This window comes from Indicator indicator, chromosome 26 (genome assembly GCF_027791375.1).
Source record: "Indicator indicator isolate 239-I01 chromosome 26, UM_Iind_1.1, whole genome shotgun sequence".
NCBI lineage: Eukaryota > Metazoa > Chordata > Aves > Piciformes > Indicatoridae > Indicator > Indicator indicator.
In genome coordinates, this window is record NC_072035.1 from 4,787,371 (window position 1) to 4,815,317 (window position 27,947).

Genomic DNA, 27,947 nt, shown 5'->3' on the forward strand with positions numbered 1-27,947 from the left:
TGGCTTGAGTGTCTCATTGCAAGGAACATTATGGTCCCACTGCCTCTTTTCTCTGAAAGCAATCCATCTCCGAGTGTTAGAGAAGCTCAAGGGAACAAAACTGAGAGGTCAAACTCCAATCGATGCTAACAATTTAGAGGCTGTTCAAGTATCTATGAAATAATTGTTTTACTTCCCTACAAAGAAAAGATGCCATTTTGAGTCTGCCATAAAAACTGACATTAGATCACTCTTCCTTCACAGAAAGAGAGATTGGCCATTGGAATGGGCTGCCCAGGGAGGTGGTGGAGTTGCCATCTCTGGAAGGGTTTAAAATAAGACTGGATGAGGAACTTAGTGCCATGGTTTAGTTGATTCGATGGTGTTGGGTAATAGGTTGGACTAGATGACCTCAAAGGTCTTTTCCAACCTGGTTAATTTTGTGATTCTGTGACTGTGTGAGAGGAGCAAACAACCCACCCTTGAACTCCATCCTTATAATTTTGGGAAAAGCAGCAAGCCTCCAAGTATTCATCATTAGGGTGGCTCAGATATTGGTAATTAAAACCATGAAGAGACAATACTAGTGCCAAACCAACACTAAAGGCTGGTGTGGCTGCATCTCCTCTATCCTCCATATCTGCATTTCTGTCTTCAAATTAGGTTCCTGCTGCATGAGCCAAGAAATATAACACGAGGACAGCCCCAAATGAAATTTGATCTCCAAAATCAGTAGCCCACCACCATTACTGCATGTTCCAGGGCAGGCAGAGCAATGGGGACTAGGGATTTACACAGACACATTTATAAGGGTGTCCTAGTGACAGAATTAGCTTTGATATGTGTGAGATTTTGTCATGTTCCCCATGTACCTGCCTTCAGCAGATTATCAACTGCTCTTAGCAGGAGCTGAAACTGAAAAGGAGGAGTTATAATACAGATTATATCAAGACCAGACAAGCATGGACCCTTTTGGGTCCTATGTTTTGCAAGCATTGGTCAGAGGTTTATCCTGAAATCTCTGACAAATCACAGGATGTTAGGGGTTGGAAGGGACCTCCAGAGATCATCAAGTTCAACCCCCCTGCCAGAGCAGGACCATAGAATCTAGCACAGGTCACACAGAAATGCATCCAGATGGGTCTTGAAAGTCTCCATAACCTCTCTGGGAAGCCTGTTCCAGTGCTCTGTGACCCTCCCAGTGAAGTTGTTCCTCCTCATGCTGGGAACCTCCTGTGCTGTAGTTTGTATCCATTGCCCCTTGTTCTATCACAGGATGCAACTGAGCAGAGCCTGTCCCCTCCCTCTTGACACCCAGCCCTCAGGTGTTTATGAACATTGATTAAATCCCCTTTCAGCCTTCTCTTCTCCAGACTAACCAGTCCCAGGGCTCACAGCCTCTCCTTACAGGGCAGTGCTCCAGTCCCTTAATCATCCTCGTAGCCCTCCGTTGGACTCTCAAGTAGATCCCTGTCCTTCTTGAACTGGGGAGCCCAAAACTGGATGCAATACTCCAGGTGAGGTCTCACCAGGGCAGAGTAGAAGGGGAGGATGTTGAGATTCAATTTCTTTCTTTTTTTCAGTTCTTCTTTTTCTTTTTTTTCAGTTCTTCTTTTTCTTTTTTTTCAGTTCTTCTTTTTCTTTTTTTTCAGTTCTTCTTTTTCTTTTTTTTTTCAGTTCTTCTTTTTCTTTTTTTTTCAGTTCTTCTTTTTCTTTTTTTTTCAGTTCTTCTTTTTCTTTTTTTTTCAGTTCTTCTTTTTCTTTTTTTTCAGTTCTTCTTTTTCTTTTTTTCTTTTTCTTTTTCTTTTTTTCAGCAGCTCAAAGTCTCTCTGATGTAAGCTGTTTTGTCCCAGTGTGGAAAGTTGTTTCTTCTTTTTTTTTTTTTTCCTCTCCAAGTGCACCATTAAATAGCACAGGCTATTTTGAGAAATGGGAGTTGGGACTGCTTTTAAACCATAATTATGGCTGCCTTTAAAGATGATGATGAACAAAAATGCAGTTGACGAACAAAACGAGACCACAGGATTAATTTTTCCATGTGATGTGGCTGATTATGACAGCTCCCCTTTTCCCCACAGCTTCCTATGTGAAATGAAAACCAAAGAGAGAGAGAGCACTTTCATCTAGCACATCTGATTAAATATGGTCCTCTAGTCAGCACTGAGAATATGTGGAAGAAAGAATATCCATTAAAAAAAAAAAAAAAAGGAAGGGGAAAAAGAAAAAAGGAAAATGTCAGGGTATAAATTATTTAGAAAAATAATTTTCTAGTGAACTACTTAAATTGTCAATATCAGAAGGCAAGAACCCAAACTGTGCTGTATTCCTGCTCTTTTTTTGTTTGTTTCTAGCATGGGCACTTTCAGAGTTGCCCACATCCATTGAGGACTAGAGGATAACTAGGGAGGTCCTGTACTTCAGATGAAAGGCTCTCACTCTCCTGCTTCAAATTTACTTTGAAGAATCTCTCCTGGTTTAGACCTTGTTGGTCCATGGCTGACAGGAGAGAGAGAGGCTGAAACTGCAGCATCATTGTCTTATGCATGTTTATAATGGCAAGAGGTATTTTTGCCTTCTTCAGAGCAGGAATTTTCCTGTGACTTTGCTGTCCACAAGGATTTTTATTTCACACAACGATGCTAAAGTTGCTGAAAAGGGCCCAGTGGTGCCTGTTGTTGTGAATTTACTACCTGGGATGTGTCTCCTCCTGCCCTTCAGGTATGGCAACTTTTACCAGGAAGTGCTGAGACTTTTTTTTTCACCTTGAGGAACCACATTTTAATCACTCTGTCAGCTCCCATCGTCTGGACAGTCTGTGGCAGTGATTTAAGGCTGCTTTATCTCCAGGCCACAGCACTGTGAGAAGGGCTGGGAGCCCACTGGCCTCCTTAAAGTTTGATGGACATGTTGTTGAGACTCTTCTGTCTGATAAATTAAACTAAAAATGCTTCTGGGGGAAAAGGCTGTGCAAGACTTCCAAATGAGAGCAAATGCCTTTCTTTTAATGTTGTCAAAAGATTGGTTTGCTCTTTTTTTGCCACAAAAAGGTCATTTTTAACTGACCTTTCAGCTTGAAATATGTTTACCTTAAAAACAGCTTTTAACACCAAACAGATCTTCTGAAAGTCATCAGAAGCTAATTTTGAGGGAAACATTTGGGGGCTGTATTTTTCAAGGCAGGGGACGATGGAGGTGGCAAAGAGCTTATGTTTCAGCTACTGAAGATGTTTAAGATGGATGTTGTTCTTGACAATTTAGGTCAGCAAAAGTTTCTGAAATGTGGAAATTTTTTCATGATAGAAAAAGAGTTTCCAGTCCTGCTGTAGGTGTGTGGGGGCTGTCTAGAAGACACTCATCTTTGGTAGGCTTTGCTTTGGAAATTGCAGAAAACCTGAGATCCTTGACTTTTAAGAATTCCCACGCTGGGATATAAAAAAAAAAAAAAAAAAAAAAACAAAAACACCACAAAACCCCAAAACCAAAAACCAGGGATATCTGAGCTGCTTTAAAAACTCCTCCATCTCTTCAGTAGCCTTTGCACAGAAAAGAAAGTCTGAAATCTGAAAGGCTACTTCTGTGAAGCTGTGCTGAGGTGGAGTTCAGAGCTGTTTCTATAAAACATCAGAGCTCAGTTCCAGCACAAGGGTTTCGTTTCAGGATGTGCTGAACATCCACCTCTGAAGAGCTGCCTCTGGCAGAAGCCATTGCAGAAATGCCAGGTAACATGCTCTGCTGGGGCATGTTAGCAATGAGGGGACCCTGCTGCCACATGCATGTTTTGAAGCTGATTCTTTCCATTTTTTGCTGCTGGAAGACGTAGACAGTGGTTGTTCTTCTCAGCAAAGGACCACTGAATCGTTCCTGGACACAGGTGAAGCTGCTCTGACACAACTGCAAGTTGGACAAGAATAGTCCTTTCTGACACCACCTCCAGAGAGCTGGCTGCATGTGAGAAATAGGCTCAAAGTCTCAAATGATTGCAAATGTCATTAACTGCTTGCTTTGCAGTCTCATTAGGGAGCAGGACTGACCCTAGCCCTCTTTGGAGAAGTGAGCCAGTGTTTACCCCAGCCAGCTTGAAAGGAGGTGGAGACCAACATGCTGCAAATGCCTGGCTCCCTCTGTGCTGGAGCATGCAGTGTTCAGACCAATGGTTAGAACTGCTGTGTCCATTAGCAGAGGCTGTGAAATTGTTAGCAGAGGGTCGTTATTTGGAAGCAAATCCCTCAAATGCTGAAGTCCCCTTTGTCCTATTCATCTTCTTGGGTCCCTCATCTCTCCAGCTGTTTGAATCAAAGGTGTATTTGATGGCGAAAAGTAGTTGCAACAGAGAGTCTGAAACTTATTTTTCTTTCTTACTGAGCACCAAGGTGCCTAAAGTGCAAAATTCATAGCAGGCTACAAAGTTCTTAAGGATCATGATCTTCCTTTCCAGTCTAAGTTTTCTGAGAGAGTTAACTGTCTCCTCAGCTGTGCCCTTAAAAATATCATTTTTATTTTCACCTGCTGAGTTTGCTTTCACTGAGCCCATTTGTACCACATTAAATAACACTCTGCAGTTAGCTTAGTGTACAAAATAATGTCCTACATTAACTTGTGAAGCTGTGTTTGGCTTTTTTGACTGAAACAATAAATAGCCTCTAGTGTTAGTCACACCCCTCTCCTGACACCACTAAAAGCATTCATAAGAACAGCTACAAAAGACTGGAATTTCACTGCCATTTTTGGCACGAGTCATTCTGCTCATTAGTTAGTAAACATGTTCTCAAAAAAAAAGGATGGCTGAAGGTAGCAGGGGGTGGTTTTCAATCTGCACAGCACAAAGTCCACAGGGAGTGAAGACCCTGCCTGTAACTGGTGTGAGCACCTTGGGAGCTGCAGCCACCCTCTTTAAAGGGCTCACCTGAGCACTAAATCCCATGATGTTCATTTGCTTCCAACTGGGCTGGGCTGGCAAATTTAATATTGGGGGGAATTTTCAACCCACCACAGACATGCACTCAGCAGGGCATGATGCTATTGGAAATAGATCTCACCTGCAGAGCTGGAGATGCTGTCAGCAATGTTCTCTCTATTTATATTGCCATGACTTAGGGATTGCTTAGCCCAGCAGTCCAGCCAGGTCTACATCCTGCTTCAATGGTGACCAGGTTTGCTTCGTCCATCTATCTATCCATCTATCTGTCTATCTATCCATTCATCCATCCATCTATCCATTCATCCATCCATCTATCCATTCATCCATCCATCTATCCATACATCCATCCATCTATCCATACATCTATCCACTCATCTAGCTACCCATCTATCCATCCATCTACCTACCTACCTACCTATCCATCCACTCTATCTATCTATCTATCTATCTATCTATCTATCTATCTATCCATCCGTCTGTCAATCTGTCCATCTATCTATCCATCTATCCATCCGTCCGTCAATCTGTCCATCTATCTATCCATCTATCTATCCATCCATCTATCCATTCATCCATCCATCCATCCCTCTATACATCTATCCACCCATCTATCTATCTATCTATCTATCTATCTATCTATCTATCTATCCATTATTTTTAGATAAGAAACTTTTTTTTCCCCACCAAAAGGGCCAGTTGGCTTGATGGAGTTTTGCATTTCATTTTACATCCCTTCCTTTCCTCATTCCCAAAATAACTGGATTTTGGTCAGAAGTGTTTGGGGTTTTTTTAATTTTATTTTTGAAACTATAGTTCCTAATAATTTCACCACCACCCCCCAAAAATAAAAAAAAAAAAAAAAAAAAAACAAGCAAACAAATAAACACCCCCATCAGCTGTTTTAAGAACTTTTCTGGATCTTTAAAAGGAAGCCATATTTGGGGGGTTTATTAAATGCCATTAAAAAGAGTAATTTGGCCCTTCAGCCACACAAGTACTTGTGGGGAAAATGCACTTTTCTCAGAAAGTTTCTTCTTGTTTTGCAAGAATTAAAGCATTAGCAACTCATTAGCCTTTCTAAATCATGTACCTAACCTGCATTCAGAGAACTTTGCTGCACAATTCAGGTCATGGTAGACAAGCCATTGTCTCCTTCCACTGTTTCTCCTGGTGCATGGAATAGGATGTCTGACTGACTGCTAATAATGGCAAACCCTTTTCTGTAGGACAGTCATATCTCAGGTGTACAGCAAGAGCTAATAATTAGTGCCAGCAAATTACTGTAGCATAAACCAAGAACATTATCATTCAGTTTGTAATCTACCCCTGATGTGGGTACTTTTTAATACTTAATATGTCTGTTTATAGAAAAGTTGATTGAGATAATTAGCAGTAAAAATGCAAAGGTAACACAGCTCTGGTAACATTTATATTGCCATCAATTTTGTTTATAGCAGCCTAAAGAGCAATACTGAAATTAGAAATTAACTACAATTAGCAAATAGATTGAGTGTCTCTTGGAATTGCTTGATCATGTCTTAAAACGTTGCACAGTGTGATGCTCACAGAGGCAAAGCCAAGTCCCTGGGTTGTGCGGGAGCTGTGCTGAGTGGAGGAGCACACAAAGCAGAAGCCTTTTTGCTTCACTGCTGTGGGTGCTTATCAGCTGGAGATGATTCTGTTCCCAGCCCAGGGCATTCTTCTGAGCCTGTCTCAGTGGAGCCTGGGCCATTGTCCCCCAGTACAGGTTTGATAAGTGCATGCTGCAACGGCAGAAACAAAGTTTATTGTGTGGGCTTTGTGTCTCCACAGGGGAGAAGAAGGCTGAGTGTACTTTTCAGTGTTGTAGGGAGCAGCTCGGAGAGACTGCTTGCCTGGCATGTTCTCAGTAAATGAACTTTGAAACACACACTGAACATTGGCAACTCAGTGTGAGAGGAATAACTTGGACTAGAAATGTGTTATTATCCCAGAGGATGAGTCACAGATATGGAGCTGCCTGAAACTTATTGACTTGGAGGTCCTTGGGCACCATTCTGTGCTCACAGGTAGAAACAGTTTGCTTCCCAGGTGCTTTAAGAGCCCTGCTTGAGAAATGCTATATAGATGCATGTAATTATTTTTCTGCTATAATTTCATAGTTAGATGTGGAAAGAAATTAGTGGCTTACTACTGTTAAAGTGGGTCATTAAATACAGTTTGTAGGATGAAAGGAGAGGGAGAATCAACCAATTTCAAGGGCAGCCACTGACTCTCCTCACCTTATCTCTTCCATATGCTAAACATTTTCTTGTTCTTTCATGCTTCATTGTATTTCAGAGACTTCTTGTAGTTCAGGGCAGACAGGCAATGGTTTTCTGAGTCATTCCTGTCTTTCAATTCTGTGTCCAGGGAGAAGGTGCTGCCAAACCTCCCCATCTTCTTGATTCTGACACAAGTCTTGAGTCTTCATCTAAATCTCATAAGACTTCTCTTAGCTGCTGATATCTTGTCTGGTTTGGGGTGCATGTATTTGTTTGTAACTCTTGTTTTGTATTAAATTAATCTTTGGGCTGTAAAGGGAGAGGACAAAAGCTTCACTCTGTACTTAACAGCACACCAAAAGGGTGTGCACACACAGAGTCAGGGCTGTGCTCCATTGAACAGCAACTTATCCTTCTGAAGTGAAACAGGAGACCTTGTCTGGCCTGAAAAGAAATGACCCATAGTTGAGCAGCTGTAGCATTCATCTGGGCTATGGAGAAATGGTGACACAATGATGTGTGCCTGGTGATATGTGAGTGTCTAACTGCCTCCTCTCACCATATGCAGTACAAACAGTTCTCTTTCTCTGGGCTTGGAAATTCCATCCTTATCCTGGGAAACATCCCCTACTGGTGTTCTAAGTCATGTGTTCCCAGAAAAGAGCAAGTCATCTGGGGTAAATTAGCATCTTCATAGGAAGCAGAATTACCTTGACTATTTCCTGTTTCCTTTTTTCCTCCCCCCTCTTGAGAAGATTTTGTTTCTTTAAAGAGAAAAATGGGGCTAAGGGGGCAGAAGTGGCTGAATGTCAATGTGAAGCAATCTAGACGACTGCAGGTGGGGTGGTCACACCACAGTCCAAAATCCTGCTGGCTGCTGAGCACCAAAGATCCTGCCTGACAGGATGAGCATTATCTGGCCTGAGGCTGCTGCTGCTGCCTTTTGTTGTTGTGTTTTCTTCAAAGCCAGGTGTCTGAGCTCCCTGTGGATTTCATCTGGGGAGAATTTATCACTGATAAATAACTGTTGGTGTTGAATTTACAGACGAGCTAAACTGTTTCCTTTAATGTTGCAGTTTAGTACATTTTCCTTTTCAGGTTTGCATGAGCACTGGCATTTGAAGGAAATCAATCTGTCACTCAGATAATGTATTTTCCCTTGCTACCAAAATATATAAATAAAAATTACAACGTCATTAGCCATATCCAGAGAAAGAAAAATGTGCTGTGCATTAAATAGCTGACTTCCAGGATGGGTTGGGCAAGTAGCAGTATGCTAAAGTGTACTGCTCATTTCCCCTTCTGATCATGAAAATCAATTAGTTCCTTTCTTTTTTTCTAGCATTTCCCCTTGGCACTGGAAACCATCAGCATATGTCAGTCCAAATTTATGAGCAGCGTGGTTATCAGTGTATTTCATTTATCAAATGTAAATTCCGCTGCCTGGTGATTTACTACAGAACTCTTTGGAAAGCAGAAAAAAAATAGCTAATGAAGTATTTAAAAAAAAAAAAAAAACAAACAACCCCCATCCCCCCCAAAAAAAACACAAAACAACAACAAACCCCCACACAAAACCAACCAAACAAAACAAAAAGGCAAACCAAGACACCTCCCACACACAAAACCCCCCAAACAAACAAAACCTCAACAACACCGAAACCAACAACAAACCCCACACACAACCCAACCAACCAAACAAAACAACCCAAACAAAACAAAAAAGCAAACCAAAACACCTCCCCCACACAAAAGCCCCCAAACAAACAAAACCCCAACTGGAAGATAAGATTTTTATCTGCCAGTTCCCAAGCAATTTGTCTTTGTCCTTGAGAAGAAGAGGAGCACTGCTCCAGTATTATTCTGGAATGCATCTTGTCTGAAAATGAGCTCTTATGCTCAGTAAAAGGCAACCTTGGAAAGCAATTGATTATTGCTTAGATTTTAATATCTTTAATTTATTTTAACTAGACTATAGTACTAAGTACAGATGTGAGGGAACTGAAACACTTAGGCTTTACTCACCCTGCATCACTCCAGACATCACTGATTTCAAGAGAAAAGTTCTCTTTTTTTCCCCCGTTTTACCTCCAGAGCAGGTAAATCAGTTGATCATTTTGAGTAATTCTCATGAACATGAGCCAGCAGTGTGCCCAGGTGGCCAACTGGCCAATGGCATCCTGGCCTGTATCAGGAATGAAGTGGCCAGCAGGAGCAGGGAATTCATTCTGCCCCTGAACTCAACACTGGTTAGATCACACCTTGAGTGCTGTGTCCAGTTCTGGGCCCCTCAGTTTAAGAAAGATGTTGAGTTGCTTGAACGTGTCCAGAGAAGGGCAACAAAGCTGGGGAGGGGTCTGGAGCACAGCCCTGTGAGGAGAGGCTGAGGGAGCTGGGGGTGTTTAGCCTGGAGAAGAGGAGGCTCAGGGGAGACCTTATTGTTGTCTACAACTACCTGAAGGGAGGTTGTAGCCAGGTGGGGGTTGGTCTCTTCTCCCAGGCAACCAGTGGGAGAACAAGAGGACACAGTCTCAAGCTGCACCAGGGGAAGTTTAGGCTTGATCTTAGAAAGAAGTTCACAGAAAGAGAGATTGCCCATTGGAATGGACTGCCCAGGAGGTGGTAGAGACCCCAAGTGTTTAAAATAAGACTGGCTGAGGAACTTAGTGCCATGGTTTAGTTGATTAGATGGTGCTGGGTGATAGGCTGGACTTGATCATCTCAAAGGTCTTTTCCAGCCTGGTTAATTCTGTGACTGTACCTATCTTCGACTAGGACACTCTTTCATTTCAGATGCTGTATGTCAGCAGTTGTATCACCTTAAAATAGACAAAATAAAGGTAAAGAACTGATGGAATTGTTTTTTCTCCCAGGTGTGGCAGTGTGGAGGAAGCATGGAGGTGTTGCCCTGCTCTCGCGTGGCACACATCGAGCGCACGAAGAAGCCCTACAACAACGACATCGATTACTATGCCAAGCGCAACGCGCTGCGGGCTGCTGAGGTCTGGATGGATGACTTCAAGTCACACGTTTACATGGCCTGGAACATTCCTATGGCTGTAAGTATGGCAGTAAGCTCAACAGGAGCCAGCAGTGTGCACTTGCAGCACAGAAAGCCAATCACATCCTGGGCTGCATCAAGAGAAGCATAGCCAGCAGGTCGTGGGAGGTGATTCTCCCCCTCTACTCCACTCTGGTGAGACCTCACCTGGAGTACTGCAGCCAGTTCTGGAGTCCCTGTTACAAGAAGGATCTGCAGGTGCTGGAAGGTGTCCAGAGAAGGGCCATGAGGATGATCAGAGGGCTGGAGCATCTCTGCTATGAGGACAAACTGAAAGAGTTGAGGCTGTTCGGTCTGGAGAAGAGAAGGCTCTGAGGAGACCTTATTGTGGCCTTCCAGTATCTGAAGGGGGCCTAAAAGAAAGCTGGGAAGGGACATTTTAGGGTGTCAGGTAATGATAGGACTAGGGGAGGTGGGAAAAAAAATATAGAAATGGGTAGATTCAGATTGGATGTTAGGAAGAAATTCTTCCCCATGGGGGTAGTGAGACACTGGAACACATTGCCCAGGGAGGAAAGGATGCTTCCATGCTGGTGCATGTTGGAGAACTCTGCCTATAAACTTTCTTCCTCAGTGTAAGTTTTGTTGTATGCTCAGGAGCAATGACAGAGATTTATAATTTAACCTGAGCACAATGTTTCAGGTTTATGTGCTTCCTCAGAAGAAGTCATTAATTTGGGATGCCATTAAACTTTGAGGTGTTCATATGCTACAATGGTGAGGACTACAAAGATGTTCATAAATAAATATCATCCTTCATCATGAGACTCAGTAGACCTCACCAGCATAAAAAACAAAGTATGTGATAAAAGAATCACACATTAACAAGCTTTATTGTCTACAGGCTGAGTTGCAGTGTGGGCACATTCTGTTTCTTACTGTGCACAGGAATTGTAGATGGCATGTGGGGACCTCTAGGAATCCATGTAATATAAATATTGGATAAACTGGAGGTTCAGTTTGTCACTTTACTCTGTAAGTATATCACATGCTACATCTCCACTGAGCATTATTCTTGGAGAGATGTTACATCCCAGTCAGGTGGAAGCTGGCTGCTGCTGTATTTTTCAGTGGTATTTGCATACAAATTATTCATGTAACGGGGCACAGAGAGAGCAGCTGAGGGGAGGCAGGCTCCAATCTGTAGGTAATAATGGTTTAGTAAACCCCCATGAGAAGTTTGCCCAGAGCTGATAGAAATAAATGGAAATAGGAATGTTTTTCTCAGAAGAGGGAAATGTGCCAACCCAGCAGCATCTTTGTGAATGTTCAGTTATGACCCAGGGTCCATCAAAGTCTTGTCAAAGGCTTCATCAGGTGTAGTCTGTGTCCTAAATATCTGTTTGTACTTTGGTACCTGGCTAAGGTATCAGAACCCATTTTTGTTCCTTCCTATTGTAGCTTTGAAAATACTTCTGCCTGAAGTGCAGTATTTCATTCTTCTCCATGTGATATCTGAACGTGTCAGATGTTCACACATCTGAATTTCACTTACTGCCATGCAAATTCTCAATGTAGATGTGTTTTGGTGACTCCTCTTGGTATGAGAGTTGCAGAGAATTATCTTGTCTTAACAAAAGGCAACACTGCACAACTTCTTTGCCACACCTGATGTTTGTGATAGTAGGAGGAAGACAAAGCAGTGTCCATCTAAGTTTTTAGGGGCATTCTGTCCCTGTCTGAAGCTGACCATTTTATCAGATTGGATGCAAGTAGGAGATGAAAAAGCAACACTGTGAATTTGTTTGCTTGATGCTGTCTGCAAACACATTCTGAGGAAAGACAAGATAATAACCATTTACACCAAAACATGATTTCCTTTAATCTCTCTGAGATTACTTAGTGATGTAGTTTTCTGCACTGAGCTTTACAGTGGTGCTTTGAAAAAAAGAACAAACAAACACAACTACATCGAGAGACATAAAATCAACAGAATTTTGCTTTCCAGAAAATAAATTGATTGGCAAAATGTGCATCATAAAACCAACCTCATTAGCTCTTGGGAAAAGGGAGCTAGTGTTAATGCTCACAGAGTTATTCCACTGTAGTTGACAAAGGAGTAGTGTATAGTTATAAGCAGTTATACACATGGTTGGACTTGGTGATCTTCAAGGTCTTTTCAAACCTTAATGATTCTGTGATTCTTACTGCCCAGTTAAAAAAGAATGGCCACACACTAAACTCTGTGGACCTCTCATTCTTGTACCATCCCACTGGAACCTGCACATGAAGACTGCAGCTAGTGCAAAATGTTTTCACAGCTGCTCAGTTTGCTGCTCAGTTTGCTGCTCTTGTGTTCTGTAGAAATGGCTCTGCACACAGGGCACTCTATTAGAACTGTGCAGAAGGAGGCAAGTAAAATACATGATTTCTCCCATAGCTAAACCCATCTTAATGAACACTTTCATAACTCTCACCATTTTTTTCACAACTTGCTCCCTTCCAAGTTACTGAGGATCTGTGCATAATGGGTATCTCCATGAGGACATCTGCAAATCATATTCCTATAACCTTCAGCAGCAGGTCAGCATAGCTTTATTGTAATTAAACCAAATATTTGGTATGCCCCTGCTTGGGATCTGTTCCTCAACAACTTTAGCAATGAAGGAATCTTCTATTGAATGATTTATTGTACTGAGTGCCTCTGAGAATTGCTCTCCTTCCACGTAGCCTGCAGTGGTATGTAAATTAACATTCATTTGAGTGGATGCTGCACGGAGAGCTCATGACAAAGTACGCAGCAGCAAGCAGCAGTGAGCACAGCAAACTCTTTATGTGGCAAATAGAAAAACCTGTTCAGTATTACACTTGTATTCTCTTCTGAAAACGAGGCATCTGCTGGGGATTCCTATAAAGCCTGAGCTAAGATTTGCTGCTGTCTTGTAACCTTGCATTAGAGGTAATTTGCAAAACGTTCAGAAATCTTTCTGGAGGAAATGTACAAGGCACTTAAGACAGATCCATGCAAAACTCCCCAGTTTCAGTCCATTTGATTCATGCAGTGTAGGGAAAAAAACCCAAAAATGAAAGATTAGATGAGAAGAAAGTTGGATGAGGTAACTCTTACTGTCTTCATGCTGAGCTGTAAGGATTTATGATGGTTTAAATGAACAGAAGCGACTCAGGACCTGGCACTTTTTAAATAGCTGGCTTTGGATTTTGTTCTTCCAGCCTGTGTTTTTTATGGGATTTGTATGCAAACAAGAATTAAATTCTGAATTAGAATTATAAAGAATGCCTTGAGCTTTAACTGCATTTTATGGCTCCGGTCTGCAAGTGAGCTCCAGTTCCAGTGAAAAATGAATGCTGGTCTGTGCAAATGTTTAATGGAGCTTAAATGACTTTGTGCAATCCTGCCCTGAAGTTTTAACAGGTCTGTTCTCATTTACATCAGTGAATACTCAAGGCTGTTGCTAGAGTAAACCATGACCACCCTGCCATACCTTAGATCAGAATTTCCACCTAAATTCAAAACCAGGGAATTCAATTCAGGTTTGATTGCAAACCTTTAGAATTGTTCTAAGTAACAACATTTCTTCCATTGTATTCTTGTAGTTTTGATTTATGCTTCTTTTTTGCTTGCTCATTTTTCGACTGACTTTCATTAATACTTATTGTCTGCTCTCAACAGCAGCTGTTTGATGAGCTACTACTTACAAAAGAGAAAGAGAGGGAAATAGAGCTTGGTATACAAAATGACCTCCATTTGGCTTCAGTAAAGAAAGCAAGGGTAGAGTCAATGCAGTGAGATTCCTTTATTCTTTCTTCCTTTTTTTTTTTTTTTCTGCTTTATAGAACCCTGGAGTTGACTTTGGAGATGTTTCTGAAAGAATAGCTCTACGACAGCGGCTGCAGTGTCGGAGTTTTAAGTGGTACTTGGAGAATGTCTATCCTGAAATGAGGGTTTACAATAACACAGTCACTTATGGAGAGGTACTGTATGTCTTTGAAAATACACCATGGCTGCATTGGAGCAGTCCTTTCATCCTAGTGGTGGGTATCAGGATGTACAGAGCAAAGTCAGCACAGTAGCAGCAACAGAAATGCCCTCCCTTGCTTTTAATAAACACTAAGAAGTGTGGCTTTGAGAAGCACTCTCCCTCTGACTGGAGTTACCAGATTAAATCACTCTCACTAACCACTACAGGCAACCTCTTTTACTTTCAGTTTAAAATAGAGAACATAAATTTGAGGTAATAATTTTCCCAAATAGGGCAACCAGCACTCGAAAGAGCTAAGATAATGACAGTTAATGAGAACAGTTGAGTTTGTTGAATCCTTTTTAAGTAAAGAATTGCTCCTTTTTTGAGTTTTGCCAAACTGTTTGAAGGATTACATTCACTTCATTAATTCATTTTTGCAGCCTTCCTTGTTCAGGATAAAAAGCAGCGTATCCTTGTTCAGATTATGAGGTGAGGCTACCGTTTGGCAAGTCTTCTTCTCATGATGAAAAAGCCATTAGAGGAAAAACAATTTTGTTGCTTTGTGCTTGGATTCTGTATTTTCCTTTTCACTTGTGTACAGTATTGAGTGATACCTTGGAACACCTACTTGGAGACAGCTGGGTGGATAGGTTACCTAACCCAGAGAAAATGCTCAATCCATGTGTCAGAGAAAATGCTCAATCAATGTGTCAGAGATATGTAGACTTTTCAGTTCACTTCAGCTACCTGGATCATGTCTTTCTCTTCTGTGAACCAATCAAAGCTCCCACATATGCTTGACCCCAGTCTTTAAAGAGGTCAGACATGCCTTCTGTAACTCTTGTAATCTATAAAATGTGCCTTCAATATAAGGACTGCTGTCACTTTTGGGTGTGAACTAGGGTGAAGTTCTAGGAGCTCTCCTGCTGCATAATGATTTTAAGATTCTGCTTTAATTGTCTGCTTGAACTACAATTGAATCCAAAGGCAATACATTTTCACACAAGACAACTAAATGGACATTATTCCTTTAGGTTCCATTTGATTGACTTCATATAAAAATAAGCCAGGCACTTCAAATATTGATACAAAGTGCAAGTTTTATTACATAATATCACTTTGCATCCTAATATAACTGTCCCTGGCAGTAACTGAGGGAAGACATTTAGTAAGTTCAACAGGAGCTATTAGTAACTGTCAGCTCTGAGAAGGCTGTTAACTGCAAAGAACATTGGCAGAACTGCCAATGTGGTGTCAATTATACCAGGCAGCAAGCTGGGCTCTAAACAAAAAAAGTTTTTCTGATGAGTAGCTACATGGAGGTTCTTGAGCCAAACAGGAAGTTTTAGTGATGCAAGTATCTAACTGATTAAAATTTATAATAGAATGGAGCCATGGAAGCTATCAGCTACTACAAACTGGTATAGTTCCCTTTCAGTCTTACATGCCCATGATGAAAAGCTAGAGGCTTCATTCTAAATGACATCAAGCTTGTTAATAAATATTTTCACTTCCAGTTATTTTCCTGAAGGAAGAGATGTCTGGATTTTAGTGAGTTTAAGGGAAAATAAAAGTAGTGAGTAGATGTGAAACAGATTGAAACAGTAGTAAAAATATATTTCCTAGTGACTCAATTCACGTTTTTAAAGCCATGTTGTAAAGCCATCTTCATCATCGTTAGCCTTTACAGTACCTGAGTCATAAAATAAACCTTCTGAAACTTCACTGTTGATGAGCCTCCTTATCCTGTCAGGTTCCCATACTAGGCTTGTACACCATAGTATGAAGGATTATTTATGGATGTTTTCCAACACTTCATGCAACAGTTTCTGTATTATGGGGGTAGCCAGACAAATACTTCACTGTCTAAACCAAAACTGACCTCTTGACTGTTTCCAAATGTCCATCTAAACTTCTCATTTAAGATACCTGTAAACAATTTTCTGTGTCCAAAATGTGTGTTCAGTACTTCTAGCCTGAAGAGAAAAGAAATTGTAGCTACACAGCCTTATAGACTTCTAAATTCTTCTTGTCGGGGGAGGGATGTGAATTTTTTACCTCACTGGACTTCTACACCCACAATTAAATCTATTGAAAGCCTTCTAACACTGCTCTTCACTGCTGTATCCTTTCACAACAGTGTGCTTTATGTCACTTCTGTACAGAACCTTATACTATATTCTCAAGTCAACTGATTTTTTTTTCCATATTCTGCTTGCTTGCTTGTTTGTTTTTATGTAAGCAATAGGAGCAAACACAAGGATGCCACATCCAACACCAGCCCTGGATAGTTCCTATTTGGTGAAGTCTCATTCTCAACATAGAGGATCAAAATTTTGTATTTACACCAGGGTAATTTGGAGCAAAATTTGGCCTGTGTTTCTTAGAGGGAACCTTATGGGTGTTTGATCCTTGAGTAACTGCTGAAAATATAACTCTTCCCTAAGGTCTGTAAAGACAGCAGGTTGTCCAAATTATGTCTTTTCCTGGAGCAAATTCGGCATCCTGTCATACCTGGAGAATAATCTTGTGCTTCTCAGGGAGGAACAGTTCTACATACTCCTGGTCTCAGCAGCTGTCCAGGCTGGACTTGCAGCCTACAGATTAATTTCTACTACAGCTCTTTTCTTTCTGATCGGTTCTAGGTGCGTAACAGCAAAGCTAGTGGCTACTGCTTAGATCAGGGAGCCGAAGAGGATGACAAAGCAATCCTTTATCCATGCCATGGAATGTCCTCTCAGGTAAATGGTTACAATCCCTTAATTAATAAGAAACCTTTAACTTCAAGAATTTTCAGAGGGAATGTAAAGTATTTGGTTTATTTCAGCTGAGTTTATCAGAGCCATGAGGATGCTTAGGGGACTTGAGCATCTCCCCTATGAAGAGAGCCTGAGATCCCTGGGGCTATTTATTCTGGAGAAGACTGAGAGGGGATCTGATCAATGTCTATAAATATCTGAGGGGTGGGTGTCAAGTGGAGGGGGCCAGGCTCTTTTCAGTGGTTCACGGTGATAAGACAAGGAACAATGGGTTCGAACTTGGACATAGAAGATTTCACCTAAATATGAGGAGAAACTTCTTTACAGTGAGGGTGACAGCGCACTGGAACAGGCTCCCCAGGGAGGTTGTGGAGTCTCCTTCTCTGGAGACTTTGAAAACCCAGCTGGATGCATTCCTGTGCAGACTATCCTAAGTGATCCTGCTCTGGCGGGGGGGTTGGACTTGATGATCTCTTGAGGTCCCTTCCAACCTCTGAGATAGTGTGATACTGTGAGTTTGGCAGTGAATTCCTGAGTTGCAATGGAAAATATGTGACCTCACTGCAATCTTTTTGGGTTCCCTTTCCAAAGTTGCTCAACACAGTGAATCTATACATTGAAGACACATCAGGAAAACATAACAATCATGATAATTTGTTTTAATAACAAAGAGATCCACCACAGATTAATGAGTTCAGAGAGTTTGTGTGAGTGAGCAGCTCATCTCATTATGACTTGACTAATGCAGGAATACTACCTCTTTAAATTAACTGTTCATTGTTCCAGTAGGCTCCTGTGCAGAAATGATTAAACAAGCTGCTGATGCGATTCTCCAAGTAGGCAAATGTTAAGAACATATTTAACATCAGCTTCAAAGGGAATTAAGAATATCTTTTAACTTAATACTTTTCTAAAATAGGAGATTCCTTCTTTTTTTTTTTATCAGTCCCTGTGAATATTATTATTTTCTTACAAATGCCTGAAGATTTTTAAGTGTCATTTCTTCTTTTCATGCTCATAGTGATGTCACTTTGTTCTTAAATATAAATTGGATATTATTTAAATCCAGAACTTGAGCTTCTTCTGAAATGCAATTCTAGTTTATTGTGAAGTATCACTTGAATCAAAATGCCATGGATGAACTTGCTCTGGTGTAAATGAACTCTGATCTTATCACAGACTCAACAATTACCTGAAGTTGAGTCCTATATACATGTAGGGATTTGGAGTCCTGCTCATACAGCACTGTGGAGGCACGACAAGAGTTGCAAAATATAAATATTTCCTATTGTGCTTAATTGCAAGCTGGTGAAGTGTCATACCTTGTCAGAGAAGAGTGAGATGGACAGTCATTCCTACTGACAAAATGTCCACCTTTGGCAGGATCATTATGGAACAGCTGACAGACATTTTCCTAGCCAAGGCAGAAAGAACAGCCTCTGAGCAAGGTAACAAAGTAGTGTTGCTCTAATTAGATGTAAATGAGCTTTTAAAGAAGACTCTAACTAGAATGCCAAGACACTCAGAGTTCAGTCTCTTGCTCTGTTCTAATTTTGACCAGAAAGTTGAAAATTTAAATCCTTCCAGAACATCCCTTTGCAATATCTAATCTTCTATCATTGTGCTGGTGTTGAGAAGAGTAATGAGCAAATGTCTCTGACTGCAATTTATTTGCAGTTCAACTCCTTAACCTACTTGTTTGCCTCCATGACTTCTGTTTCTTAGACCATGCTCTGACCTGCAGAAGAAGAAAACAGAAGAGGGCATAAAGTTACTGTGCATTTATTTGACAACAAGTACAATGAGCCCAGCTTCTCCTGACTTGCTCTTGTAAATATTGGGTCCTAAAGTAACTCACTTCTCAGCATCCAGCTTTGACTAATTTTTTTTCCATTTTGGAAGAGGTCATTTTCCTTTTAGTAAGATGTAAACATATTACCTAGTAGATGGTACCTTTTGAATTGTGGGCCCTAGACTAAACAATGGGCAGCTCTTCTCAGGTGGAAATTACAGTACACAAAGTATTGTTGAGGCCAGGCTGAGAGAGTTGATATTGTTCAGCCTGAGAGAGACCTACTGGTGGCTTTTCAGGACTTAAAGGCAGCCTACAGGAAAGATTGGAAGGGACTCTTCATCCAGGAGGGTAGTGATAGGATGAGGGGTGTTGGTTTTAAACCAAAAGAGGGGAGATGAGGTATTAGGAATAAATTCTTTCCTATGAGGGCGGTGAAGCACTGGAGCAGGTTGTCCAAAGAAGCTATGGATGACCCATCCCTGGCAGCATTCAAGGGCAGGTTGGATGGGGCTTTGGGCAGCCTGGGCTAGTGGAAGATATCCCTGCTCACAGCAGGGAGGTAGGAACTAGATGACCTTGAAGGTCCCTTCCAACCCAAGCTATTCTGTGAATTCTAAGAATTTACTGCCCAAGAAGCTGAAGCTGGGTAGTGACCAGTTACATCTCTTCTGGCTCGCTTCTGCTGCACATCTTCAGTATTCTGTCTGCATGAAGTTTCTGGAAAAGCCTGAAAAACTGAATTTTAGACTTTATAGCCATAAACTAGAGCCCTATTTTTTTAACTAGCACTGTATAAATGCATAAAAAGAGAAAGTTGCTCTTCCCAGACTCTTAAAATCCAAAGTGTCCCCCGTGTGTGAGAATTATAAAAGTATGGGAAAGGCAAAAAGTTAATCTACCAAATCATCAAATCATCCTGCAGCACTTTCCATTTCTCTTTCCCTTTTTTCTTAAATAAAAAAGCTAAAAAAACAAAACAAAACAACACAAAGAAGGAAAAAATGCTCATTCTGTACAAAATACCAAGCAGAGGGCAGAGGTGATGCTTTATCTATGTTGACTATTTCACAGCCAAGCATGGGTTGCAGCCACTTAAATGCAGCCAAGTTAATTAATGATTACACAGCTGGAAAATTTCTATCACCTCACCACAATTTACAAAATTAATTCAGGATGAGAACCACAGCTGCACAAACCCTACTCAAGGATATTCAAGCACATAGCATGAAAGGTGTTGACAGCAAGCGTTCTAATATATTAAATAAACATTTTGAAAGCCCCTCTTCTAATCAGCCTGGGTGAGCATAGGTGTCTGCTGTGTTTAGCTTTTGGTTTCTGACATTACTCATCCCAGCAAAGGGCATAAAGGTTTGGGTTAGTGGTACGTGCCTTCTGACTAGAAAGGAATATAAACATGGAACTCGTTTTCACCAGTCAGGTTATTGCTGGTTCTTGATGTGTCCTGCTGCTGTGAAAGCCTCTCGCTGTTCAGCCACACTCTCCTTTGGTTTTCTTACTCTTTAATTCTGACAAGCCAACTAGCAGTGATTTTTAGCATACACATGGTCCCACTGAAGCCAGCAAAAGTCAGTCAAGTATTTAAAGAAAGCTGAGGTAGGAATAAAGGTTACTGTGACAAAATGCTCTGTTCTTCTGCTTCTTTTCCTTCTCTTTCCCTTGCACCTTGCACACTTCTGAGTGGTGTTGTCCTGCATTACCAGTGAAAAATAAACCCACTCCACCTTTACTGCTCTGTGAACAAAATGCCTTTCCCTAAGGTATTCTCAAGTCAGTTTTTCCCATGATCAATCACATTTTTTCAATGACATCAGCATTTAAATTCCTTTATTCAAACAGTGACAAGATCTTTTATGGATGATATGGAATTCATGTAACCTGATTTCACATCAATTCAGCTTAATGAATTTGACTTGAGGTAAGTCAGTGCACGCTGAGAGTTAGAATATCCACACAAGGTTTTGCAGCAGTCTAAGCTGATTCCAAAACTCACTTTATGGAGAGGTGGTGTCATTTTTATATGTGCTCATTATAACTGCAATCTAAATCTAATCCCTTTCAGGGAAAAAAAAGAAAAAAAAAAAGAAAAGTTTATAAATACTGCTGGGAGAGCAATAGGAAACAATTAAGGGCTACAGAAAGTTCAGAAACAAAGTCATATATTGGTGATCTTGAACTGCCTTACCTCTGAGTGTAGTCTGTCTTGTACAGTCACCCACTGGTTCTACAGCACTGCATAATACCCTTTTGTTGGAAAGTAAATTTTAAAAAAAGGAGGAGGAGAGGTGGATGTGGATGACATAATTCCCAAAAAAGTGGAATGAGTTGTTCTGGAAGCTTCTTAGAATGGTGGTAGGATGTGCAGGTTGTGAACCATCTGAGAGCACTTATACAGCCTCAGTGGAAGCATTCACTGTCTTGAATGCTGTGATGTGGAGCTGATTATACAGTGTGTGAAAGAGGAGAGGTTAATAAAATGGCATCCTGGGATAGAAAGCCCCCAGTGAACAGCCTCCTTCTCCGCCCTCCTCTCTTCCCTTTTCACACAGAGAGAAAAAGGAGGCACTGCAGCTGTGAGAGCAAGAACTCCCTTGGCATTGAGATCAAGCAGAAAGAAGGGAGATTTCGATGTTCAGATTCCTGGAGCTTGCAGCTATGCAAACAGATGGAATAAGAAGAGATGAAAGACTTGACTTGAACTGTTGCTTGAGGACTGATATTTAACATTTTGCTTGGTAGAGCTGTGGTTTTCCAGAGCTGCACACTGGGTAGCAGATCTGATTCCTTAGAGCAAGGAGGATGAAAAGGTAGCTTCATAACTTGCAGAAAGGGCTGGATGAGATTCTGTTAGGAAAACTGGAAGTTTGGTAACTGCTTCTTTTGTGATCTCTTTGTCTTGTAGTAGTGAGTGTTTTGGAGACTTCAGGTAGTTTGGATTCCTGAACAGCTCAGTTTCGGTGGCAGCTTACCTTTTACCTTAACCTGCAGGGCTGAAGGATCATTAAAGATTCCCTTTTGTCTGGAGAACAAGAGTGAGAGCAGGTTGTTATATTTAGTGTGGAAAGCTACCAGACCCACCTGTGTAACTGTTTCCTAGAAGCAATTACCTGCTGTTATTTTGTGCTTTTATTCACTTGGCTGGAAATTAGCAAGAATGGATTTTTTGAAGTCAAATCCTTCAATTGCAAGCTGGCATTTACTGATGCTCCTGGAGGATCACCTTCTACAGGCAGCATCACTGGTTTCAAATCAGACAGGGTGGCTTTGATAAAAAAAAACCTTTGACATCTCTTCCATTCTGCTTACATTTCTGAATATTGAAGGGAGAGGTTTCCTATGTTATCATAAGTACAGCAGATAGTATCAGGGTTAGATCTTGAGGTATTTAATAGAGCACTTAGCTCCAGTGTCATTTATGTGGATCCTTCAGCTCTCCTCAGATAAAAAGGAAAGCTGAATGAAGATCTATCCTCTCATGAGGTATAAAACTGTTTCTGATCTGCAGTTTGCAATAGGAGTACGTGGATACCTAAGGCGCTCAGCCCATCAAGACTTGCACAGACTTTTATTTTTAATGAATGAGATTGAATATTCCTTAATAAAGAGGACTTTGTCATTTGATTTTGGCTGGCTGCTACTAGGAATTGATTTGTCGTGCTGTACCATGCCCACAGTTCTAATGCAAATTGAGAGGGTTTTGTGGTTTTTTGTTTGTTTGTTTTTTCTTTGGGTTTTTTTGTATGATTGTAGCACTTAAGACCTAAGTTGAACACAGAAGGCTCAATTTTCACAGCTTCATTCACTTTGTATCCCCATTCTTGCTTTCTAGTCTAGAGTAATAAGCAACTTACTTTAATGCTTCTTTTGTTTTCACAGTTTATATTGTCTCCAGGAAGCTATGATATCATATTGAACTAAAGATGATGTCTTTGGAGGGGAACACTATTAATTGCATGGTAATTTCCGGAGCCTTAATTTCTGATGCCTTTTTGCAGGCACTAAAGCTGTATTACACACAGAGGTCTGCACTGAGATAATTGTTTGTGGGTAGTTTTTCAGAACTCAATTTTGTTTTAGGATGAGCTTAAGTTTTAATGACTGTTGGAACTCTTGGCAGAAAGTACAGATTCAGGGAAATTAAGCCCATGATTGATATTCCACTTGTCTCATCATTGTGTAGGTCCTGGTTTCCTGCATTGAGCCATCTCTGACTCTGCTGAGCTGTCACACCACCGCAGCTTCCAATTTTGGGGACAGTTAAGAGACTTAGTGTATCTTCCACTTCTTTCTGCTTCTGTACAACAAAGTCTTTCCCAAGTACAAGGCCACTGTGATGCAGGGCACAGGAAATTCTAGCTATTGAGATTCTAAAGAGAAAGAATATTTTAGACCAATTTAATATCAGTACAGGAAATACTGCTCATCTTAAACCACAGGGAAATTTGACCCTATGCTATGCAACAGAACAGATAGCTCATTAGTGGTTCTGTTTATCCAGAGAAGGCAAAGGCAAGCAGGTTTTGAGTGGTATTTTGAGACCTGCAAAAGGTATAATGAAGACTGCAAGACGAATATGTTTCCCAGTCACTTTAAATTTCAGCCATGCCTGCAGTTCATTCAAACTCTGAGGAGTGCCCATTGGATTTGAGAGGTGTGAAATGCACAGACAGGTTGTACTTTTTGGTTGGTTGGTTTATTCCCTCCTTGCTTATATGGGAAAACCAGAAGTTAGTCTGAGCTGGCAGTCTATTCAGGTTTTGCATCTTTTTGCTTGCTTGTGCTTCTTTTACACATTCCCTCTACACCTGTACAGCAAAAAGGAAAAAGAAACAAAAAGGGAAAAAAAAAAAAAAAGTCTTGATTTAGTGTGCATAGACAGTGCCTCAACAGTGACATTGTTCATACCAGGAAGCATCCTCATGTGGTTATCCCTCTGCTTGCTTTGATGTAGGCTCTGTGTTGACTCTGTGCTTCACATGGTTGCTCTGAACAGAAGTGGCAGGTGGGAAAATGAACACATACTTTGTCAAGGGATATCTGGTCTGGAGCAAGCAGACCATGCTCTTTTACTACCAGCAAGATATGATTACTCACAGAGTGCTGCTTCTGAGGTTAATAAGGATGGCTGCAGAAAGCTAGGCTCTAATTTGAGGGGTTTTGAGTGACTCCTAATGACATCTCATGCACTGGTCAGTAGCATCCAATAAGTAGCAGGCACTTGTGACCTTCCTTCCCTTTCTTGTTAAGTAATTTCAGCCATATAACAGCAATCAGACCAGACAGGCAGTGCATTTCCTGGGTGATAATTGCATTTCTTCAGTGGCTCAGATCTTCACCCTGCAGCATCCAGCCTCACAGCATACAAGTCACATAGATGACTCCCTTTTGCAGCCTTTTGGCATCTGGGTGCTGCACTTGGCTACTTGTAGGATAAGGAAAGCAAAATATTATGCTGGTGTAATGACTCTGGATTTAAACACAGAAGTGAGAAGTCAACATGTCTGATTTGGTGCATTGGCCTGATGCCAAATTAACATCCTGCATTTTCACTTCAATATGATTTGAAATCTTCCTCAACAGCTTCTCCTTCAACTGTCTAGAAAGCAGCAGTAATTAAGGGGATTACTTATTCATTTTTGCAACTCATAAATGAGGTTTCCATAGCTATCATAGTTATCTCAGTATGATGTGATAGTGAGCTGCAGAGTACCTTTGCCTTTAAATGAGCATCCTAAAACCACCCTAAAGACTTTGAGGCTTTATCAGAATACATTCAAACAAATTGTAATAGAGAACAACTTTCTGTAAAAAAGAAAAATCTGTAAGAGACAGAATATAGGGTTTGAAATCATCCTTCCTTCATCAAGATTGTGTTCTTCAAGTCTGCTGTAATCCAGCAGGTCTATAATGGCTTCTTGGGTTGCAAGAATCTTTTAAGGTTCCCAGTGTGTTCCAAGGAAAAGCTTTTCTCTTGTTTTGTTTGTTTTCATTCAGTGCCTTGAGCTCTGCAGGTTTGTCTGCTGCCTGCTTTCCTATGAGTCTGTGTGCTGTGGGACACTTCCTATACACACTGCACAGGAGGTTGAACCAGAGAGAGCTCATAGCACTGAGAGAAGGAGCAGCATCACCTTCCATTCTGACCCAAAACATGAGAATGCAGAGAGGCAGAAAAAGGCTGCTGTGATCAGAGCAAAGCAGTTCTCTTCCACTACAAATCTGTATTGTGACAACTAGTCCTGATCAACAAGAGCCATAGGAAGACATTCTTTATGTCCTTAAATATTTTCCTTTGGTCCACTATTAATGTAATAAAATATTATAAGAGACTTTTTTTTTACCTCACTTTCTACATATGGAATATTTTTTTTTCTTGAGGACCATGAAAAGTCAAAGGAAATCATCACTTAGAAGAAAGGTTAAAAAAAAAAAATTCATTCCTGTAAAAATTAACATGAATAATTGTGCCTGCTAAGGGGTGTTTTTTAATAAAAATAACCCCTCTAAAACAATAAATGAGGCCTCTAAAAACTTGAGGCCTCTAATTACAGCCAGTTGCATTTACCACCTCACTAAACTGCAGAACAATTAAGCCTCACACAGAAGTGAAAGATCAGTGTGATTCTTTCTATGCAGGCCTGAAGCATATGTTATCAAATTTGCTGTTATTTCCCTCATGATTTCTTCTTTCTCTGTTCTTTTTTTCTCCCCTCATATTTTTTTGGGTACTGATTGCATGGCTGCCTTTTTTTGGTACCATTTGTTTACAAAACCTAGTTAAACTTGTTGCTATCAATAGCCTCTAACAAAGCTCTTAAGAACAAACTGCATGGCAAATTGACATTGTGTCCTCGTTAAATCAGCTCCTGCTGCGTTCCCATGATTTACACATTGATTGCTTCACTTTCTTGATTGCCCTTTTGCAGTGAAATAGTGGGGAGGGAATGGTGGGAAGCAGAGGTGTGAAAGAAGGGAATGGTGTGTCCTAGGAGAGACCCTGTGTCAATAAAACAAAATACATGAAGGGAGGTTGTAGCCAGGTGGGGGTTGGTCTCTTCTCCCAGGCAACCAGTGACAAAATGAGAAGACACAGTCCCGAGCTGTGCCAGGGGAGGTTTAGGCTGGATGTTAGGAAGAAATTCTTCACAGAAAGAGAGATTGGCCATTGAAATGGGCTGCCCAGGGAAATGGTGGAATCACCATCCCTTGGAAGTGTTTAAAATAAGACTGGATGAGGAACTTAGTGCCATGGTTTAGTTGAGTTGATGGTGTTGGGTGATAGGTTGGACTTGATGATCTCAAAAGTCTTTTCCAACCTGGTTAATTCTGTAATCCTGTCCTTGAGCAGTATGTGCTGGACTGGGAAGGTCCCAACATGCAGCAGAATAAAGGAGTCCTCAGCAGTGCTTGGGCCAGAAGCTGTAAAAGAAAGCCATTTGGCTCCATGTCCCATCACTGGGGTCTCTGGGGCTGTGGCTAAGGCCTTCCCTTTCCTTTCCTCCCCAGCTTGTCCGCTACAGCTCGGAAGGCGTCCTGCAGCTGGGGCCGCTGGGCTCCACAGCCTTCCTGCCTGACTCCAAATGTCTGGTTGATGATGGGAAGGGCAGGACACCAACTCTGAAGAAGTGTGAAGATGTCCTGAGGCCAGCACAGAGATTCTGGGATTTCACACAGGTAAAGAAGAGCTCAGGGAGCCTGGCAGAGATAAACTGGAGAGGAATGATGATCTAGAGGGTATTTAATGAACAACGTGGTCATTAGGGGACTGTTCTAGGAATCCTTCCTTATGCCTTCCAGGAATAGTCAGAGATGTTTCCTATAAGTCATGTGATATCCAGGAATTTTTTTTGTATTACTAGGAAGTTTGAGGTATTCTTTCTAGGAATTTTTAGTTATCCTTTCTTGGAACATTCTCTATTTTTATAGTAATTGTCAAGAACATATTTGTAAATTTTGTTGTTGTTGTTAAGTGTCTAGGGATTTTTATTGCTAGAACTTTTCTAGCATCTTTCTAGGATTTTTTTAGATCTAAAGCTTTCAAAATAATTTTAGAACATACTTGTAAATTTTTTGTTTGTCTGTTAAGTGTCTAGGAATTTTTATTGCTAGAACTTTTCTAGCATCTTTCTAGGATTTTTTTAGATCTAAAGCTTTCAAATTAATTTTAGAACATACTTGTAATTTTTTTGTTTGTCTGTTAAGTGTCTAGGAATTTTTATTGCTAGAACTTTTCTAGCATCTTTCTAGGATTTTTTTAGATCTAAAGTTTTCAAATAAATTTCAGAATATACTTGCAATTTTTTTTTGTTAAGTGTCTAGAGATTTTTATTGCTAGAACTTTTCTAGCATCTTTCAAGGATTTTTTAGATCTAAAGCTTTAAAATCAATATTAGGGCTTTCAGAGGCATTCTTACAGTATCTGGGAGTCTTTTTTGGGTCTGTAAGGATTCTCTGGTGTCTCTTACAGAATTTCTAGTGATTTCTGTGGAGATTTCTGGCCGTTCCTGAATCTAGAATTATCAAGGAAATTGTATAGATTATCTAGATTTTCCTAGGAATTCCTAGCACTTTGTAAAGACTTTTATCACTTGATATAAACAGAATGTTTGAGGCATTTTAGACTGCTTTCTAGGGATTTACAGGTGTAGCATTCTTCTAGTCTTTTCACCTTTTCTCTTCTTTCTCCTAATTCCTCTTTTTCATTTTTTCTTTTTTTTTTCTCAGAATGGTCCAATCATCAGTAGAGACACTGGCCGCTGTTTAGAAGTGGAAATGTCAAAGGATGCCAATTTTGGGCTCAGATTAGTTGTACAAAGATGCTCGGGGCAAAAATGGATGATTAGGAACTGGATAAAGCATGGCCGACATTGACTGCTGGGGCTGAGAAGCTGCCTCTCCTGCTGTTCTCCATTGCTCAGTGTGCCATACCTTGCAAGGCATTTGTCTTTAAAGCAAATTAGCTTGAACAGGACTTGGCTCTCAAGAGCTCTCCACAGCTGGGCATTCAGAGGAAAAAAAGAAGAACAAGAGAAGCAGACACATACATGCCCTATTTGACTCATTCTTGCTCCAATAGATGACCTGGGAAGCTGAACAAGAGTTTTCTGGTGATTTGGAAATGTTGTGAAGATCAAAACACAATAGAAGAGTGTGTTCCTTAAGCTCTCATGGAGGAGTTAATAGACAGATATTTCTATGATGAGTTCAAAGGAGAGATCCCAATCCTGCCTCATAAAGAGAGTTCTCTGATGGGT

General features: G+C 40.8%; 1 protein-coding gene across 1 annotated transcript in view; it reads left to right on the forward strand.

Moving 5' to 3' along the window:
• The window catches only part of GALNT9 (polypeptide N-acetylgalactosaminyltransferase 9), a 156,486-nt gene extending 128,922 nt beyond the window's left edge, over positions 1–27,564 (forward strand). Inside the window, exons 7-11 of the mRNA XM_054392728.1 lie at positions 10,014–10,199; positions 13,997–14,134; positions 16,770–16,865; positions 26,200–26,367; positions 27,418–27,564. Coding sequence (XP_054248703.1) covers positions 10,014–10,199; positions 13,997–14,134; positions 16,770–16,865; positions 26,200–26,367; positions 27,418–27,564 — 735 coding nt within the window. The remainder of the gene's footprint in view (positions 1–10,013; positions 10,200–13,996; positions 14,135–16,769; positions 16,866–26,199; positions 26,368–27,417) is intronic.
• The last annotated feature ends 383 nt before the right edge of the window (positions 27,565–27,947 follow it).